The following is a 22,318-nucleotide window of genomic DNA, read 5'->3' as shown; positions in this document are numbered from 1 at the left end:
CTTTTTGCTTTAGAAGAATTACTTAGTTTTCTGCCTGAATTAGACAATCGTCCAGGTATGGATATATTTGAATATTTCTTTGCCTGCAAAATGCAATTACTGGAGCTAGGCACTTTGTGAAGACCCTGGGCGCAGTAGATAAGTCAAAGGGCAGTGCAGAGAATTGGTAATGCAAGTAGCCTGTTTTGAGGCGGAGGTATCTTCTGCAAGATTCACTGACTGGGATATGCAGGTAAGCCTTTTTAAAGTCTAGAGTTATCAACCAGGCAATCTTTGCCTAGCACAGGAAGTAACTGTTGAAGAGCCAGCATCTTGAAATTTGGAATATCCAGAAATGTGTTTAGAGTAGATAAGTCCAGAATTGGACACCATGATTTGTCTTTTCTGGGTACCAGGAAAAGTCCTGAATAGAAACCTTGTCCCTTTTCCTCTTCTGGTACTGGTTGAACAGCCCCATGTTCATGAGGGACAGTACTTGTTTCTGGGCCCCTACCCACTGATTTGGGGTCAGGTCTGGCCATCCATTTGGGATTGGCAACATTTGGAAATGAAATCTGTATCCCTGGGATACTATATTTAAAACCCATTTGTCCTGGGTTATAAGTTGGCAGTTTCTTGCATGAAGTGCCAGTTTCCCCCCCGAAGGGGTGGCTAAAAGGTAAGTGCTTAGTGAGTGTAGAGGGAAGTCATTGAGACAGTTTACCATAGGGAGGTGCCTTGTTGTTTCTAGATTTGGAGGAGGAGGCACCCCATTGTTTTGTTCTAAAAGTCCCTTGTGACTGAAACCTGGAGCCTTTGGAATGTCTGGGTTTGACTTGAGTGGCTCTTGAAGGGACTGGAAAGGACCAGTTCTTAGTAGGCCAGTGCCTACTAAATCTAGGAGGTTGCACTTGTAAGAAATCTTTCACAGTTTGCATAGATTTAGCCTCATCTTCCATCTTTTTTAAAACTTCTTCAGCCTTATTACCAAAGAGACAGTCCTGTTGTAAAGGAGCATCCAACAATTTTGCTTTAACATGAACAGGCAGAGTTTGCTCTTTGAGCCAAGCATGCCTTCTTAGCACAGACCCATTTACACCAGCCCTGCAAGAGTCTTCCAAAGAATCAAAACCACATTGCAAAGTATGTTTTCCAACTTGTTCAGCTGAATGCAATAAATCCTGTAAATCTTTATTTTCCACACAGTCAGAAATTAACATAATTTTCTGTTTAAGTAGTCCCATGATATGCTGTTGATATTTAAGCATATGAAATTGACAGTTTAAAGCCCTAATTGCCAAGGTTGCAGAAGTGTAAACCTTCTTACCCCATCTATCCAGCACCCTGGAATCTCTATCAGAAGGGGTAGGATTTTTAGCAGTAGAGGACTTAATGCCCTTGGGACCTTGAGAATTGGTTTCAGGATCTGCAGTAGAATTTTTGAAAAGGAATTTGTGGGAGTCAGGAATCCTGTAGTATCTGTCTGGCTTACAAGGAGCCAGAGGCAGAGAATCAGGAGCCATACTAGATTCTGAAAAAAACATCATCAACAATGACTAAAACAGGAGGTATAGCCAAAAGCCTATGCTGAGGAAGAAGAAGAAAATCCCTAAGTCTCTTTTTAGATTTACAGAAATCCTGACTTTCCCAGTGGAAATGTTCCCTTAAGGTATGTAAAGTTTCCCCAAAAGAAAAATCATCAGGGGGGGAAGCAGAAGGAATGGAATCTTCTGCATCAGAGTCCTCATAAGTAGATATAGACAAATCCTGTTCATTAGAAGAGTCAGAAGAAATAGAATCCTGTTCATAAGATTCATAATCAATGTCTTGCCTAGGCCTCTTAGGAGGTGGTTGACTACCCCTGATCAGAGTAATTAAATCTTCAGCCATTTTGATCATTTGTTTTTTTAGGCATAGGGGTCTGCACATGTGGCCAAGGCGTCGGTTTTTTAGACATAGATTTAGATTTTGCCCTTTGTTTTGAAGACGGCATTGGTCTAATATACAAATCTGTAGGCCTGAAAACACCCTCAAAAGCCGGTGCCTGCAAAGCGGCTCCGGACCCATCTAAGGTAGAGACATCCGCGGGTTCCATATTTCAAGCATCTCGCGGCATACCGGACTCCAAATGCGTCTCAGTAGAGGCCTGTGAATCAGAAGTAGTGGATATCAGGGTCTGCAAAAGCGCCTCACTGAGTATCAGCGAACTGGCGACTGGCTTAGGAGAAGCGTCGTCAGTTTTGGACCTTGACGTTCTGTCTGTCTTTTTCTTTGCGTTTTTTAGGTAGTCCAGTAGTCGGACTGCTAACTGACATTTAGCCAAAATATTTAGAGGCAAAAATATACCGATGTTTAATAGTGCGTTGATTAAATTTAGCACAAAACCGACAGCAAGGTACATTGTGGTCAGGGCCTAGGCAAGGAATACAGAACAAATGAAAATCCTTATGAGGCATTTGCTTCCCACAAGTTGTTGTTGTTTTTTTTCGGCTTATCCCGGTTAGGGGTCGCCACAGCGGAACTCCGGTCCGCTAATGTTTGGTAGTGGATTTTTATGTGCCGAGTTACCAGCCCTGACGCACAACCTTCAAGGAAGGCACGCCCATTCACGCATGCCTCCACACAGAAGATGCTCTAGCTGCGAATCGAACGTGACAACGTCTTGTTGTGAGGCGACAACACTACCGCAGCACCACTACCGCGGGTTTTAGTAATGCAATTATTAACTTTTACTGACTTCGGTAAGGAGCAAGAAAAAGTTTCCTCAACGGGCTACTTAGCTTTCAGTTGAAGACTTTGGTTCTGAAACTCGAAAACGAAAATTTCAGGAGATGGCTGATCGACACTTGTAAACTGCTTTTGCTTCGGGCACCGCGCGGCAAGAAAGACTGATGTAATGGCGTCGGCTGCATGTTTTACACCCCTGACAACCTGACGTCATGGAAGGGACAGCAACCGACACAGGACCCAAGACTTTGTTAATCAGGCTGACTGAGGGCAACCTGCCAGCAGATTACCCAAATGTAATGACTGCAACAGTGAAACACGAAGAACATCTTCTATGTTTGCATTATATGTTGCTTTATTTGGCTTATATACAATGAAAATAGTAACCCATCTTGAACTACCTTTGTTTTTGAAGAATTATTGGACTCTTTGAACATTCTGAATAAATCATTACTGCTACTCAGTTGTTTAAAGAAACCCTTCTTTTATTTTTAAATAAAAACAGATGACAAGTGATGTACCATATCAGTTGATACTTTGAGAGATGTAGTTATAAGAGTTATTTTTTTGGGACAGCTATCTTGTAATCAGTTTTTTGTTTCTTCTTTCTAGCATCAGTCCAAGGATTTGTTTATTTTACTCTGAAGATCCTTATGTTATTTCTCCTTTCCATGTTTTCTACGTCATCTATTTTGTTAAGCAACCATGCATTCTGTTTAAGCAGAAATTATTTTTGGAATTCTTCCTCTGAGTCTCCCTTCAATGTCATTTAGAGAAATCTCTATTTGTTACTTTTTGTATATTGTTGCTATAATAGCTCATTAAGAGTATCAGTACATTTTTGAGAATTTAATTGGAGGTTTTCTAAGTCAAAAGCCATCCATCTTCAAAGATAGTTCCTGTAAGGTAGCTGTCATCAACTGCAGTTCTTTTTTCAAAGCAGCATCTGGGTGTGAATTCCTTGAGTTGTTCATATTCAGTGACTCAATATATCTCCAAGTTACTTGACAGGAAAATTTTTGTACATCTCTACCAAAATTGATATTTATGTAGTTTAGTAGTTTATCTATAGATTTCTGGCATTTTAAACTTGAAAATTGTTAGAAAAATATATAATAGTAATGCATGCTTAGTGCATTTGAGGTTTAAAAGGGTTAATAGATTTATTTTGTTCACACTGCATGAATCTGCACAGCTATTAGAAACTTAACAAGAGATATTTCATTTCTGCTAATGTCATGAAACTTAACAAAGAGACATTTCATTTTTGCTTATACCATGAGAAAATATGCAGCTGCTAGAAGCTTTGATAAAGAAAACAATAGATGCTTGAAAGTATAAACCATAGTCAGCATTACTTGTACTAAAGCTAGAAATGTACCTTGAATCTAGACAAAATGTAGCACATGTATTAGAACTGTACAATTTAAGAATTGAAAAGTTAAGGTGGGCTAAAATAAGCCTAAGGCCAGGTTGTTTTTCTCAAAATGTTTCTACAAGACAGCAAATAATCCAACCATGTCAGCAATAAGTCTGGTAACAATTCCTGTGAAACATACAGAAAGCTGTGTTCAACCATGTCAGCAATAGAATAGTAACATTTTCTGTGTGACATGAAGAGAACTGTATAAGAATAACATACTGATCATCGAAGAGCCAGACAAATCCTGTACCTACATGCTTTGTCTCCTTGCTGCAAGTAATAAAGGGTGCCTTGCTTGAACCTAACGTGCATTGGTCTTTGAAGTTTTTTCCTTTTACAGATTGGTCCTTCCGACCGGAACCCTCTCTTCACCTAGGATCAGACGGCCAGATGGTTGAAACCGTACGGGGAAGAAACCAAATTGGTACTTCTTATATAGAAAGTCCTCCGACTGAATTGTCGTTCAAAAGAGGCCAGACACTTTCTGATCTGTGACTGAAGGATGGGTCTCTGAGAATCGGTGATCAATCACGTAAGCTCAGGTAAGGTGAATCTTCTTTTTTCTGTTTTCTGTTTTGGATCAGGGACTAAATGTGTATTGTTTTTGTCAGATTGTATTTTTGCAAGTCAGGGACAAAAAAGATTACTGTCTAGTCATAGATCAGGAGAAACAGAACAAGTAGGCAGTCATTCTGAAGAGACTATAACAAAATCCGTGGTACCACGTTAAAGATTAAGAGACGTTACGTAACGATCAAAGGGTAAAACAAAATGGGTAATAATTGCACAAAAAGACCCCAAAACCCACCGTTAATGGAAGACGTAAAATATATGCAGTTGCAGCATGCCGACAATATTAGATATTATTCAAAATGGGTTAATAAATACGAATTCGACGGAAAATTAGAAAACTCCTCGCTTATCAAAATTATCAAACAGCTCAAAAACTATTCAAAGGGTTGGGTAAAAAAGCAACATCGATTAGGAATTCCTCAGGCACACAGGTGGCTGGAGGAAGTAAGCCGTAGGGAACAAAAAAAAAACAAAGATTCAAAAGCAATGTTTTTAGATAGGGAGGATAATAACTTAGTAATATCATCAGCACCTCCGCCTCCCTTACCAGAATATGAAGCAAGTGAACAGATTAGTCCAACCCCACTATATCCTGTGGTCACTGAAGATAGAGATATTGTGAAATTAAAACTGACTAAAATTAGAGATCCCATCGTGACCAGGTCCCAAACAAAGGCAGGTAAATTCAGAAGAAGGTATCGAGTTATGGCAAACAGTTAAGAATTCACAATCTATAGGTGAAGGAAAAGAAATATGCCCTCTTACAGAAGTACCAAATCCTCAGGCAGGTCAAGACAATCAGGACCCAACTATCTTAGTGTATAGACCTTGGACTCCAGAAAGCCACTGAGGGAATTCCCCATCCAAAGGTTAATTTCAGAAAATTCTCAGAAGATTTACAAGGAATGAGGTTGAGTTATAACCTAAATGGAGAAGAAATAGAAAAAGTAGTTAGACAAATTGTAGGGCCAGACTGGTACATGATTAGTGGGAATTGGAATCCCCGTGATGCTGCACAAAGACCCCTCCTACATAGCAGCGCAGAATTAGAGACCAGAGTAAAAGGTCTTCCAGACCGCATCTCTGAAAAATGGAAACCTAGGGCAGACTGGACTTGCATTAATTAATGCATCCAACAAGAAGGTGAAACAATTGATCGGTATTATGCCAGATTGTTAGAATGTTTTAATAACCACTGTGGAATGCAGTTTCCTGAAGATCAAACACAAGATTCCCCATATGAACAGCAGTTAAAGAATGCATTTTTAAAAGGCAGTAGCACACCTATAAGCAGTTTTATTACAAAACACATGGTAGACCATTGTACAAGCAGGTTACAATCATTACTTGAATATACTAGGCATGCCGAAAGGCATTTTAATAGCAAAAAGAAAAAGAAAGCTCAAGTATTTTCTGTAGAAGATGGAGCAGAAGTTTATGTAGTACAGTCTGGGAAAAAGGGCAAGAAAAATGTGCAGGGAAACAATCTGATCAGCGATCAGAGGACTTTGAAGGGTGGAAAAAAGGGGAGAATGTTTTAAATGCGGTAAAAAGGGACATTTGGCAAGGGATTGCAAGAAAAACAAGAAGGCAACAACAGAAGACAAGGAGGGTGAGGACTGACTATATGGTAGTCAAGAATCACTAGAAGGGGCTAGCGAAGAAAGGACAAATGAGAATGTGATAGAGGGAGTAGAGGAAGTGCAGGAAGTTAGTGACAATGAAGAAAATTAAATATTAGACCTAGCTTTATTGAGCTTGGAGCGCTATTTAGCAGACACAAAACCAGAAGTTACACTCTTGGTAGAAGGGAGGGAGGTCAAATTTTTGTGTGACTCAAGGGCATCACGAACCCTAATCCACCCCTCCAAACTGCCAGAAAACACAGAGTCACCTGATTACATACTGGTCAAAGCAGCTAATGGACAGCTGTATCGGGAGCCTCTCTCCCGTAACATTGCAATAACTGATCCAGTTTCAGGATTGACACAAAGAAGCAAAATTGTAGTTTCTGCAAAATGCCCAGTAAACCTCTTGGGCAGAGACCTCATGCAGCTATTTGGTATAGCAGTAGTCCCAACCATGCAGGGTATGAAAGCACAGCGACAGATTAACACCTTTATAGTGCAATCAGAGGGTGAAATGTTTTATTGGTACAGCCAGGACTTGGTTATGACTGGTCCAGGGACTGTGACCAAAGAGTTAATGAACCTAGCCATCAGCAAGTTCCCCTCCCTTGACAATGATAAGCAACACCTGTTGCACTGTACCCTGTATTATTGTAACATACCAGGACCTGATAAGGAATATGAGCAAGAGTTATTTAAGAATCATACAAACAGGTTGATATTGCGTAACCTGTACTGGGACACAGAGGGAACAGTGTAGCCAGCTGTTCATTGCCCCAGGAGTTCTTTGCACTTTATAAATCTAATTGATTACCACAGGTTAGCTTAACCAAAAACAGAAATATAGAATGGGCAGGCCTAGGAGAAAAAGTCACGAGATGGGAGAAACACACAGAACTAGAACTGTCAGAACAAGGAATACAAGTACAAAAGTTGAATTGGATGACTCAGACCAACCCACTTGTGCACTTGCAGTCTAGCGAGGACAGCTGATTGACACTCCTATTAAAGGAGGAAGGGAATGCCTTACGAGACATACCAGAGACTCTCTGGTCAACAGGGAAATCAGATGTAGGACTCATTCGTACAACGGGACCAGTTACTATCACGTCAAAGTCAGCATTCAGACCACAAAGAAGACAGTATCCCTTAAGAAAAGATGCAGAGGCAGGGATAAAACCTATTATAGCAGCCTTACTTAAAGGAGGGATACTAGTAGAATCTCCTGATTCACCATGTAACACACCCTTATTTCCAGTTAAAAAGACCAATGGAGAATGGCATATGGTACAGGATTTACAAGCCGTAAATGATGCAGTAATACCAAGGGCACCCACGATGCCAGACACACACACCCTGTTGAATGGTTTAAAACCTCAACAAAAATATTTCTCTGTGGTACACATCAGCAACGCGTTCTTTTCGATACCGATACACCTTGACAGCCAGTATTGGTTTGCATTTACATTTCAGGGGAAAAGGTATACATATAGCGACTACCACATGGATATTGTGAAGTCCAACGATATTCTCACAAGAAATGGCAAGCAACTTGGCGGGATTCACCCCACCGAGAGGCAGTCAGATTTTACTTTATGTTGATGACATCTTGCTGGTGGTCCCCACCCAGCAGGATTGTAGAGAAGATACCATCGCACTTCTACGATTTTTAGCCGCTGAGGGGCATAAGGTAAATAAAAATAAACTACAGCTTTGGAAAAAACAGGTCAAATACCTAGGATATGTAATATCCAAGGAAGGTAGAACGTTAGATGAGGACAGAAAAATAGCAATTCTGCAAGCACCAAAACCCACTACCAAGAAGGAAATTATGTCCTTCCTGGGTACAACTAATTTTTGCCGGAGTTGGATTCCGAACTATGCCTTGGACTCTGCACCTCTGACTGACCTTATATATAAGAAGCCTATGGCAGCGCAGGATTTGTTACAGTGGACACCAGAGGCAGAATCTGCCTTCTGTAAACTAAAGCAGCTAATAGCGTCCTCATTAGTTCTGGGATTGCCAAACTACTATAAACGTTTTTTCCAAATTGAAGATTGCAAGCAGGGTTACATGACATCAGTGTTAACACAACAGCATGGGGATAAGCAACGCCCCATTGCTTACTACTCATCACAACTAGACCCAGTGGCACGATCCTTACCCCACTGTGTACAAGCAGTAGTTGCAGCTGCAATGGCAGTACAGGCTTCAGCCTCAGTAGTCTTGTTCCACCCTCTCACTTTTGAGAGTACCTCATGCAGTCGATATTATTTTACTACAAGAAAAGGTGGCATATCTTTTCCCTGCTAGGCATCTTTCCTGTATGACTATATTATTGAGCCAACCTCATATCACGATTGAACGATGCATGATTTTAAATCCTTCTACTTTGCTCCCGACCCCTGCAGATGGCACACCGCACTGCTGCCTGCAGGTAATTGAGCAAAAGACACTACCTAGAAAAGATCTCACGGATGTCCCCTTGCATGATGCCGAGGTGACATACTATGTGGATGGCTCGTGCAAAAGGGGTCCTGCAGGACAGAACCTAGTAGGATATGCAGTAATCTCTGATACTGGGATTATAGAAGCAAAACCTTTACCACACAATTTATCTGCACAGGCAGCAGAATTGATTGCCCTGACACAGTCATGTACCTTAGCAAAGGGTAAGTGTGTAAACATTTTTACTGATAGCCAGTACTCTTTTTCTACTGTACATGTTTTTGCGCAACAGTGGAAAAACCTACTGGCAAACCTATAAATCATGCATTTATTTTAGATCTTTTAGAATCTATTCAGTTACCTCAGAAAGTAGCCATTTGTAAATGCACAGCTCACACCAAGCAACAAGATAGAATTTCAAAAGGTAATGCGAGAGCTGATACAGCTGTAAATCAAGCAGCCACAGAAGTATTTATTTTAAATGAGGAATTACAACCCTCTGAAACTTTAGATCTAAATATGTTAAAAACAATGCAGACACTCCCTACGCAAGCTGAAAAACAGCGATGGATAAAATGAGGAGCAATCCTCGAAAAGGGGCTGTACATCTCTAGAAAGGGAAAACCAATACTACCCTTTAATTTGTTCCGCTATGCAGCACTGTTGAGCCATGGGCAGTGCCATGTCTCAACAGGGGGGATGGTACAGCTGGTGAACCGGGTGTTCACAATGTATGGATTTACAAACTACTCTAAAAAATTTTGTGTGATGTGTCAGATTTGTAACAAACATCATGCACAGGGGGCGATAAAGCCCAAGCAAGGGAGTTTCCCGATACCACCATATCCATTTCACACTATTTGTATGGATTTCATAGAATTGAACAAATGTGAAAATAAGAAGTATTGTCTTGTCATTGTAGATATGTTTTCCAGATGGGTGGATGCCTTTCCAACCAAAAATCCAGATGCAGCTATGGTGGCAAAAGTACTTGTCAAGGAAATCATTCCTAGGTTTGGTATTCCGGAAAGAATCTACAGTGACAATGGTACACACTTTGTAAATCAAACCATACAGCAGTTGAGTAAGCATTTTGGTATTTCTTTAAAAAATCATTGTGCATACCATCCGCAATCTGCAGGGCTAGTTGAAAGGCATAATGGTATACTAAAAAACAAATTGAGAAAATTAATAGCCGAGACAGGAAAAACTTGGTTGTACTGTTTACCCCTGGCACTGTTGAGCATGAGAACTGTCCCTACAGCAAAAGGATTGACTCCTTTTGAAAAACTATTTGGAAGGGCTTATTATACACCCCAGTGGAAACTTCTCATGTCATAAGACCAGGAAGCTGATTTTACACTAGCTGAATATATGAAAAAGTTGTTGAGTTCTAAACATCTGTTGCAGTCAAATTCTGTTTCAGATAGGAAACAAACCGAAACATCAGAAGTGGCAGTGACGCCAGGAGACTGGGTGTGGATCAAAATTATCAAGCGAAAAAAATTGGGCTTCACCAAGGTGCGAAGGTCCCTACCAGGTGCTTCTTTCGACACCCACTGCAGTCAAGATAGCAGAACGAGCTTCGTGGATACACCTGACGCAGTGCAAGCTGGTTAAGAACTTTGAGTTGGACAAAAATCTTACCTCTCCATCGGGGCCCTCAGCACAAAGTCTGGCTACAAAGGGGGGGTTCAGAGCAATAGGACTGATCCATCTCAACCCCAGTGAAGAAACCATCGGTGCTGAAGGTCCTATTAGGGCAGAGAGTAAGAGCAAGTGTCCAAAGTAAAAATGACGGAATCCAGTAAGATCCAAATACACCTACTTGGAAGAGTCGGGAGAAAGCAGAAATGCAGAACAACCATTTCCACAAAAATATTGCATAACCATCCTGTTGACTGTACCAGTGACAATAATCTTTTTGTTGTAGCCATTCCTTTTCTCAGCCACGCAAATTGAACTGAACAAGTGTGCAGAGTGGCACCCAAACTATAACACTTACCAGGCAATCAAATATGTGTATGCTGAAACCTTCAATGTTTCAAATTGCTGGATTTGCACAGCTTTACCAACAGCATATGGGGGGTTACTGTTAACTTCAGTTCCCCTAGGAGCCAACAAGACCTGGGAAAACCTAATTCATGATACATCAGATGTCACATCACAAGATAAAGTAGCATTGCACTTGTCTGTTCGACAGAAGGGAACTGTGTTTTTATAAGAATGATACAGTCAAGGTGGGTTGGAACAATTGCAATGTGACTGTTCCCTATAGATGCTACACTAAACCTGATAACATCGGGTCCTACTGCAACACGACCTACGATTCATTTGTTGAACTGCTGCATAGGACAATTGGTGAAGTAAAACATAATGCTGACCTCTATAAGCAACTGCCCATAATTGACAAAAAAATGTTTCATGCAGAGTCAGGGTATAGTAAAGTTACTACTAAAGTAGAAGATTACTTTATATGCAGTAGAAAAGCATATAAATGGCTACCTGAGAATTGGTCCGGCAGTTGTTTTTTGGGGTACCTGGTTCCGGCCATACGACACACAGCAGTTTTACCTCAAGGGAAAATTCGGAATGTTCGAGAAATCTAGAAGCCTGTCAATCCAGTGGGGCAAATCGATGCACGCTGAAAAAACCATCATGCTGTGGGCAATGGACTGTCACACATGGACTTGAGTGATACTGTTACATCGTGGGCAGGTGTACTGCCAGCATATGGGAGCAACAAAATCAATCTGGGAACTGAGAAAATTGTCTAAGCTTCTCGAAATAATGAGCAATGCAACCTTTTCTGCCCTGGAATTGGTGACTGATGAACAGACTGCCATGAGAACAGTGGTGCTTCAAAATCGTATGGCTCTTGACTTCAGCCTAGCGGCGAGAGGAGGTACGTGGCGCCAGGAGCAGTGCTGTTCGTATATTCCTGACCACAAACACGAGATAGACAACATCTTGAGGTGATTCAGCAGGTGTCAGCAATGACCAAACCAGGACCAAATCCATTGACGGACTTTTTCCAGAAATTGTTTGGGGGTTGGGGCAGCATCCTGATGAACATTCTGATTGCCATCTGTGTAGGAATAATCCTACTGGTGACATGTGTGTGCTGCTGCATCCCCTGCATAAAAAAACTGATTAAAAATTTTATAGAAATTTCAGTTTCAGAAACCTTATACCAAGATGCTGAACTTGAAGAATTGCTAAAAAACTGAAAATGCTTTCATGAGCTTAAACTAAATGACTCTCTTAACTGCAAATCCTGAGCAGGAAGAGGTTAGGGGAAGAAAAAAATGTTTATGCTGATCTTGAAAGTAGAATAAAAGTATTAATAGGGGGGAAATGTTAGAAAAATATATAATAGTAATATGCATGCTTAGTGCATTCGAGGTTTAAAAGGGTTAATACATTATTCTGTTCACACTGCATGAATCTGCACAGCTATTAGAAACTTAACAAGAGACATTTCATTTCTGCTAATGTCATGAAACTTAAAGAGAAATTTCATTTCTGCTTATACCATGAGAAAATATGCAGCTGCTAGAAGCTTTGATAAAGAAAACAATAGATGCTTGAAAGTATAAACCATAGTCAGCATTACTTGTACTAAAGCTAGAAATGTACCTTGAATCTAGACAAAATGTAACACATGTATTAGAACTGTACAATTGAAGAATTGAAAAGTTAAGGTGGGCTAAAATAAGCCCAAGGCCAGGTTTTTTTACTCAAAATGTTTCTGCAAGACAGCAAATAATCAAACCATGTCAGCAATAAGTCTGGTAACAATTCCTGTGAAACATACAGAAAGTTGTGTCCAACCACGTCAGCAATAGAATAGTAACATTTTCTGTGTGACATGAAGAGAACTGTATAAGAATAACATACTGATCATCGAAGAGCCAGACAAATCCTGTACCTACATGCTTTGTCTCCTTGCTGCAAGTAATAAAGGGTGCTTTGCTTGAACCTAACGTGCATTGGTCTTTGAAGTTTTTTTTCTTTTACAAAAATAATACAATTTTCCTATATTATTATACTAGTTTATGGAGCTCTCAAAATTCACTGCTGTCAGTTGGCCATCTAGGCTCCACCCCCAGAGGAGGTTTCTGATGTGACACTTTGTTATTGTTGCAGCCAGCTGCAGTGACACAGAAAGATAAAGCCCTGGCTATGGTTCAGGAAACCCAAGTTTGATTAGCAACGTGAACAACTGGAAGAGGAATAAATGGGAGGATGGGTGTACCCAGCCTGGGAAGTGGAGGAGGCACAGCAGAAAAATACAGCCACAGTCTGTTGGAGAAGGGGAAGCAATACACTGTGCATCCTAGATGAGGGGGGCTCTGATTTGACAGCCTACTGACAAAACAACTTTACACCAGTTGTTGCTTTCATCATTTTGGATTACGTCTAAAATGATGCTGGTGTGTGTGCACTTTGTCATCAAGCAGATTCTAAAGTGTCCCATGCCCAAAGCAGTTGTACATTTTCCTAGATACTCCTTTGGGAGTTCATGTATTCCAGATGAAGTGCTAGGTGACCATATGCCAGATCAAAGAACATTTTATAGTGGTTTCCAATGATAATGCCTGTCAGTAGCCAGTGTGGTTCTCAGCCATCCCTATTTATGAAATGTTCTTGGAGGTGGACAGTACTTCCTCCAGTTCTGCTGCCTGGCAACTCGCTGTGGTGATTTATAGTACTGAAGTAGGTGCATGTGGGAGAAGCAGCTTTTTAGCCAGCACTTTATGTTATCTGTTACCGCAGGTCTCTGCAATTCAATACAGGCCAGAATGACCGCAGCATAAAGAAGGCCAGGACAAATGTTATGGCTTCTGGCATTGTGACACAAACACGAACCTCCCCCATTTACGTATGTGTTGCTTTCTCTCCTTCCATAAACTAGAGTGACCCTGACACTATGGAGGCAGGGTAAATACTTAAGGCAAAAGGTTTAGAGAAAGGGGTGAAAACAGCACTTATACATGTCAGGTTTCAGTATTTGGAAAGCTCAGCATTTATTTACTGCAACTTTGTCAGGCACTTGTAGTAAAATGCAATACTTGGGTCTTGGCATAGAATGTAAAATTTTAATCACTTTGAGAAATGGAATGCTAAGACAGAGCAACGTGAAAAAAAAATATGCAGGGAACGACACAAAGATGTTGGGCAAGATTTCTGTACTGCATCATTTTTTGGCTAGTGACAAGACTGGCAGTTTTACATGGCTGCCTTTTACCATGCATGAGTATGCAAATAACTTTTTCCTTGATTAGCCTCATGTTCTAGACAAAGCCGTAAGTCTATTTAAGAGACTTTTTGGACGGTCTATGCTTTGAAAGCAAAAGATGATGATTGGGGGGGGGGGGCAGCTGAACAGTACATGTCTAACAGGGGTCATTAGGGAATTGATGAGTGAGGTTTGATCAATTAAGTTAATTGAAAATCCACATGCTTGTACACATAAGTTATCGAGTGGCTGGGTGATGAGTTGGGCTGCACCGCTATACAGCATGCATATTCTAGCACATGGCTGTTCTGAAGACAGACTCCTTGCACGGCTGTTTGTTCCTGCAGCAAGTTTTTGAGGTGTTAGCTAAAGTCCCTATGTATATTTAAACAAAATCACATCAGCCAGTAAGCCATTTCTAATATTATGGAGAAGATGACAAAGAAACTTACACTGCTGCCTGCTAATCACTGACCCCCTCTGAACCAACAGGCCAATTCACTCCCCATCATTGGTACAAAGATAAACCGGGGTGGGGGGGCAATCATTACAGCAGCCATAAGGGGCTGTTTGAGTTTTTTGATATTAATCTGTATTCCCCCTTCACTTGTCCAGTGACATTTTTGGGTGGGATTGAGTTTTTTGATATTAATCTGTATTCCCCCTTCACTTGTCCAGTGACATTTTTGGGTGGGACATTTACTAGTGATCAGTGCTAAACCACTCATCATTTCTGCAAGAGACTGATGTTAGCAGAACACCATGCTTACCAGAAGGCAGCACTGTGGGGTGGCTTTAGTTTATAACAGGGAAATATGGTCAAAACTAGGTGTCCCTGGGCACATGCATTCCTTCCGTCTCCAGGATAAGCATATACATCTGTCCCCACCTGCACAATCAAGTACCCAAGCCATTAATCAAACTCGGGTCACCTGGGCTGTAGTCAGAGCTCTATCCCTCTGTGCCACTAGTGCAGGCTAAAACTATTATTCAAACCAATGCATACATATAAGTATTTGTAGCACATGAAGCACAATGATTATACTCTGAAATCAGCAGAGAGATAAGCTTCTTATGCACATTTCTAAAAGCAGAAAAATGCATCTTTCTGATTTATGTGCTAGTTTTGCACTGCAGCACACTTTGGCCACCAAGGAACAACATCAGACTCCTTTTACAACTCTAAAAGCTGCAACTCACTTTGTGTTGCCATAAGCACACAAATACAAAGTTGTAAAGTGTATAATGACTTTTAAAGCTATTGCTTTATCACACGTACAGTTATCTCTATGCTGTCTGTCTGGCAGTTTTAAGTGCCTTACAGCTTTCAAAGCTGACAAACACTTCACGCTCTTACACTTTTTTTTTGGTCTGTAACTAGCAGTATATTGGGGCAACTAAAGCTCTATGTACTACAAAGAATTAAGACTGGGTTTCTCTGACTATAACCCAGCTATGTGTTCTAGAAACTGATATCAAAAGATTAAGGTCTCGAGTTTAACTCTGAAGGTGGCCTTTTTCATATGCATTTCTCTAACACATAAGACGTTTATGATGACTATAGACCTGACCACAATTCTCAACGGTTTAATTTTTTCCTAGCAATATGTGTATCTGAATGCTTGTTCAGTAAAACTATGCAAATTTTCATCTGTTTGGCAAAAAAAAAATTATAAAGCAAAATATATCTTCTGAACTGTAAACTATGCATCCCAACTACGGCTATGTAATTATTTCATGTTATATGCATTGAGTACTTTGTATTACCACAGATTCTCTAGTTCTGTGCAACTTGAATACCTCAAAATGTGACTAATTGTAGTTTGGTCTGTAACCATCAGACTGGACAGAAACAAAATCCACTTGGACCAGTGCTCTACTGATAAAAACAGATTTAAATAAATAAATAAAATAAAGTAAAATAAAGTACTATAAATAAAAGGTAAACCAGATCAACTATTTCATGCTATCATGCATCTCAGACAGCCACATATCTAAGATCTTTGTGAACATATCAGCTGTACAGAAAGCCTTTGCTTAAAAGCACTCCTTATATCAAAAAACCTTAATCCATTTTACCACACAGAGTTACTTAGACAACTTATAACATCCTTGTCATTAAAAGCCCACCTTACCTGTCCCTGCCAGTCTGTTGTATGTACTAGAATAACGCTCTCAGGAAGAGTAGTATCCGACACTATAATTTGGTTCAGCTGGTCATAGACAACTTTACGAGGAACCTAGAAAAATATGTATATACATACAGCAATTAGAGACACAGATATGAAACTGCATTCAAGATTTGCAAGCTACTAGATCAAAAGCAATTCTGCCATCCAGCTACCAGACAGAACACCTGTGAATGCAAAACCCATTAATTTTAGATGGATTAACATAAAACATTGATACAAAATTATTAAATGCTATAATCTACAAGAAAGATTTATAATACAAGTCTAATGTAGCTTAACATCATAACCACGATGGAACACAATATCATAACACTGAATCTTTAGGAGAATTTCAGCAGGCACTATTTGTAGCCTGCCAGGATGTGGTATAAAGGCAGCACTTCTGGTTAGAGACAGCCTCCCTTAGGTGTGTCATTTTTGATTGACACTGTGACTTGTTACAGGGAAGAATATTCCCATATCCTTTCCAAAAAGGGAAAGACAAAAATTGTTGAAGTACCTGCCTAGTCACTTTTGAAAATGTAATGCATCATGAAGCACACTTCTAATTCCTCATCTTCGACAAGGGTACTCATCAGACAGCGCACAAATAATTAGTCTGAAGCAGAGTTGCAAGACTTGGCTGACAGAAATAATCAGAAGACAAAGCTCAAAACTAGGAAAATATAGGAGTACAACACACTGGCCGAACTTTTCCTAGCATCAATAGTAAACTTCAAACTGATGGCTCACAGTGCTTAGTTTAGATGGGGTGCTTTTTGTGCTGCATACCCTCCCTGTGTCTGTAGGGTTTTTTGCCAGATTACTGGTTTCCTTCAATGCTCTGGTTGTCAATACCTTACAGGGTTGCCAAATACGGTAGTTGATGGCTTCTGTTTGATGAGATGTTGTTTGAAATAGAATTTGTCATACCTGGTAGATCACTCTAAGACTAACATTTGTATTATTTTACTTTACATTTGTTTGTCAGGAAGTGGCCTCGGTGGTGCAGTGGTTAGCATTGTCGCCTCACAGCAAGAGGTTCTCCGGTTCGATTCTTAGCTTAGCTGCCTTCTGTGCGGAGTCTGCATGTTCTCCCTGTGGTCATGTGGGTTTTCTCCGACATCCCAAAGACATGCAGTAGGTGAATTAGACACACTAAATTGGCCGCAGGTGAGTGTGTGTGTGTGTGTGTGTGTGTGTGTGTGAGTGGTGCGAATGAACTACCGCTGCAGGGCTAGTCACCTGGCAATGTAAACCTTGGCTCAAGATGATTGTCACTGTGGAAGTGGCATCCCAACCTCATGTGCAAAATGGGAAAAGGGGATGAGGACAGATGGATGGATGGAAGTCAGTGTATTAACCCGATAAACAAATTTAAAATAATTACAATTGTTAGTTTTACAGTAATTAACCAAGTATGCCAATTTAAATAGGGTCTTTTGAGATCGTATCAAAATGCTTGTTACAGGAATGGAAAAGGAATTCACTGAAATATACAAGTAATCTGCTGCTTTTTAGTACTTTAGTTACGTTACAAGTAAAGGGATTATTAGCTATTTTACTCATGACAAGTGAGAAAAGTAGAGGGCCAGGAAATGAACTTAATGAATTCCAGAAGACATAGAGACAGGGTGAAAGGGAGGAGTTAAAAAGTGCTCATATTTCAAAATCTTAAAGATGCTGTTGGGACTGGAGAAGAGTGCTATTTTTGAGCCCCTACTATCTCAGTTATCTAAATAGCTTGGTGCTGGATACAGAAATAAATGCCATAGTCAAATAAGCAAATACTGCTCCTGTAAGGTCACCTCATTCTACCCAATGATGGATGCTTTTGGAAAAATATAAAATTATACTGCAGAAAAGCCATGGTGGTTTTGATACATACGCACAAAACATTATTTTGTGCTGTTAAACAAGGTGTTAATATAAGGTACAACTTTTTGAATAAGCTTTGAGAAGGTACACAAAATGGGTATGGGTCTGTAGTGATCACAGGAAGTTGGACTTGAAAATATTTTTGGTACTTACGTATTATCGCAAACACATTTTGCGATACAGTATATGTTTCGGACATTTACTTTAATAACAAAAATGAAGTGTAAGCGGGAAGGGTAAACTGTTATAAAGTGTACTGGGATATTGATGGTGCTTTTTATAAATGATTAGCACGTCCAATTTTAAGAGTTGTGGGTAGCGTGGTGTAAAGATGTTGAGCATTTAATTCAGCGATAACAGTGTTTGTATTTATACATATGGTGGCCTGAAAGGACTGTGGGACTTAATGTACGATGTGAGGAGCTTTCCGGAGATTTATTTTTCAGCTTTACCTTGTTATTTTTGGACTTATTACTTAAAAGAAGAAATGGGACACAAGTCAGAAGAATTATTCTTCACGTTTACCTTATTTTAACTGAATGTTTTTAGTTGAAAAGAAAAACGGGGCACATACAAAGTAATTCAGGTAAAGTATTTAATGGTTTAAGTTTTTCAAACAGTATAGAGTAAGTGGGACACAGGCAATTTAATGTAGGTAAAGTATTTAATGGTTTAGGTTTTTCAAACAGTATAGAGTAAGTGGGACACATGCAATTTAATGTAGGTAAAGTATTTAATGGTTAAACTTTTACAAACAATATAATGAATGGTTGTTAGGAAAAATGAAACATACTTAGTAAATGTTGTTATAAGTAGACAGTGATGCTTCTGTTTTTAGTGCAATGTCTGTTTTAATTGCATTGATTTTAGTATGTGTTACGCCTCTAGAGATATGGATTGTTTAGTTGGTGTTGTAATGCTTTTCTGCGTACAAAGCAGATAAGATGTGGATTGCTTTGACAACATTTGATGGCACGAGAAAAGGAATGCATATTAAGTAGTATGGGACATGGTTAACTGACAAGAGTTGCTAGCGATAAAACGGGAAACCTATTTTCAACACTTATTTTCTCAGCGGTTTGAATGGCAAACATTCCTAAAACTTAAAAACATTACAGAAAACATGTTCTTAAACTTTATAAAAGTTTATTACTATTTCTTCACCTAAACAGAAGCAACTAGCATTACCGCAAAAATGTGGTTGCGATAATACGCAAGTACCATATTTTTCACTCATTTCAATCTAGGAGTTCAAGAGCCAGACATTCCTGTGCTACGCAAGAGCACCTGTGGCCTATTTGTTTCTGTAGGGAAATCCCAAATGGCTCTCCATTCCCAAGTGAAAGTCAGGTACTAGAACTACTCTAACAGAAGTTAATTATATCAGTAAGAAAAAACATTCATCAAAAAAATCTAAGCAAAGAACAAGCTGGTTTAAAAGATGTCCTGTCAACTCTTCCTTTGCAAAGTTAAGGTCCAAAGAAGGAATCATCTTCTAAAAGAGCTACATGTAGAACACCTTTAAGGAAAAGATGAACCATAAGTCAAAATGCAAAGGCTGATTCTGGCAAGAAAATCAACTAAGCAATGGAAGGAAATCCAACTGTGAGGGGCAACACTCCTGGTTTTCACAGGTCCCATGAGAATGTGTACAATTTCTGTGGAAATTAAATCATGGTTAGGAAATATAATTCACAGATTTATCAGTCTTGCTACAGATAATTGAAGGCATGGTACGGAACAATACTCCTATGGATCAAGAGATCCTCCCAGAGGGCAAGGACAGGGACAAAACAGCACTCTCTAAAAAAAAAAAACAAAAACAAAGAAACTTGTCTTGGCTACCAAGAAGTAATAAGAAACAATATTACTTCATTTTTTTTTGTTTTTAAAGAATTATTAGGAAGGCCAGAAAGAGGCCATCACAATCAATACTGCTTTATCTCTTCTTGCCTTCAAAGAACTCTTTGAAATAAGAGAAAAAAGGGAATATAAAAAGACAAGCTCTTCATCCAAATCACTGAGAAGGCACTCTACACTTTTATTTAGAACTTCTAACACTGGACACAACTCTGTGGGAGGTGATGAATAATCTCTTTGAAATCATTTGCTATGACGTCATGCAAACAAATGCCTTCAATTTAACTACCACTTGTGATCTGAAGAAATCCAATAGCTAGGCAGACTCCCAGGATGTTTTAGTCCCCTAAAAGAACAACCGTTGCAAAACACAAAAGACAAATTTCAGCAATTCCATCATGCAGAGCAGGTACGGTAAGTAATGCTCCATTATGTGCCAAAATACTGCCCTTCTGGTTATGCCATATACCATATGGCTGTGAATACTGGCAGATGGTAGGGAGTCTGCCATACAAGAAAAGACTAATGCCTCACTAACTGTACATGCACATGCAGCAAACTACATATAACATTCTGGGGATGAGGTTAATGTTAAACAGAATGGGGTAACCTTCATTTTTCATAACAAAGCTGGGGGATTCTCAACTATTGTAGCCTTTGGTAAGCCGGCAGAAAAGTGGATTTAAATGTTAATTTTTGTTCACCCTCTTATGCCTCTTTCTCCTTCAAGGAAAAGAAAAACAGTTTCCTCAAGGGGACAATAACTGGACTACCATTCCTTATTATATAAAAAAAAAAATATATATATAAAAAATTAAATCAGTACGCTAACAAAAAGGTGTGTGGTCCCAGCTCTGTGTCATAAAGGGACAGAAGCCCTGACTCTGTCCCAGACGATCTGACATCAACTAGTGGCTCAACTGCTAGAGAAGCCTGATAAGGTAGCGTGAGAAGGAATGGCATTTTGTTACTTCTGAGTGGGACTTCTGCCAGCAATATGGTACTTTCCTGGCAATGACGGCTTGCCAAGATAAGACAGACTGCCATTAATTTTAGCATTAAAGGGTAGGACTGCAACTGATAGACATTACAGGCAGTGATGCATGTGATGTCATCAGCTCCTTCCAGTTAGACGAACCCCAAAAAATCCTCCATGTACATGACCACATATATAATGCTCCTAGGGGTACTGCATTTCTTCTTTCGAACCTACCAATTGCTGACATAATCCAAACTATGGCTGTAAAACTGGGGACACTAAAGTTGTTATGGCTAGTGAAGCAGAAAGCAGCAGAAACATAGTGGGACTGGGGCAAAAAAACAAACAGTAATAACAAAAGGAATGAGACAAAACAAAAATACACATTAAAAGCATTTGTATAATAGGCAAAGAAAACTGCTGACCAATTAGATTGCTAGATACTTGTGCATCATACGTATGTTATGCACTGTAGAAAACTACTGCAGACCACTCTAGCCCTCACCATTCAGTCACAGATCCTTTTCTCCTTCATATCCATCAAAATCTAGCTGACAGCCATTTTTGCTCCACTGCTAAATCTAATCTGCAATGGAGAAAAGTCAAGCTAAGCATGATGTTTAAGAGTGTCCACAAAAAAGAAGTTATGTACTCACCATAGTGGTCCATGTGTGTTGTCCATCTAGTCTTCATTCTTTACTGATGGGTTCAGAACCGATCCTTGGTTCAGACTTGGCCGCTTACTAAAGCTCGAGGTCTCAAACCAGCTCGTAGCTCCATCCCTATCCCATGACTCTCTAGTGCCTTCCTCAGATCTTGTTTGTGATGTATCCATACCCCTCTACACAGATGAATACACGTAAATATATCATATATAATCCCAGAAAATTATCTTCCCAAAAACCTCTTGGTACACCAAAGCATCAACAAAAAGGCTGGGGGTAGGAGGGTGGGATGTAAGAATGAAGATGAGATGGACAACTCATATGGAACGTTATGGTGAGTACATAACGTCTTTATGTGAAGTTGTCCTATCTCATCTGCATTCTTTACTGATGGGAACAGTGTCCCTAGCACCATCTTTCCTGGGAGGTTCATGGGAGGATATTCTTCAGGACAGTGGAACCAAAGGTGGCCATGTCCCTAGAGCCCCAATCTACTTTGTAATGAGTAATAAAGGTACGAGGCCTTGTCCACATTGCTGCTGCACAAATAGTATCTATTGGTAATTTAGCTCTAAAGGCCTGCAAAGTTGACACCGCTCTAGTATAGTGTGCCTTTATTTTATTCTCCAATTGTTTGTCTGTAGGATCATAGGTAAAGGAGATGCAATTCGATAACCATCTGGACAAGGTAGTTTTGGATACTGCCAAACCTTTTTTATTACCTGAAAATGATATGAAAAGTTG

The 22,318-nt window shown here is 39.8% G+C and overlaps 1 protein-coding gene across 1 annotated transcript in view; it reads right to left on the bottom strand.

Annotated features, from left to right (window-relative positions):
* PACS1 (phosphofurin acidic cluster sorting protein 1) overlaps positions 1 to 22,318 on the bottom strand; it is a gene marked incomplete in the record, with an annotated part of 1,397,033 nt that overhangs the window by 486,448 nt on the left and 888,267 nt on the right. The window contains 1 exon segment of the mRNA XM_044075887.1: positions 16,157 to 16,261. Coding sequence (XP_043931822.1) covers positions 16,157 to 16,261 — 105 coding nt within the window.

Source organism: Protopterus annectens, chromosome 6.part1 (genome assembly GCF_019279795.1).
Source record: "Protopterus annectens isolate FY-2018-M chromosome 6.part1, PAN1.0, whole genome shotgun sequence".
NCBI lineage: Eukaryota > Metazoa > Chordata > Ceratodontiformes > Protopteridae > Protopterus > Protopterus annectens.
Note: the sequence above shows the minus strand (reverse complement) of the source record. Positions and strands in the feature narration are given on the sequence as shown.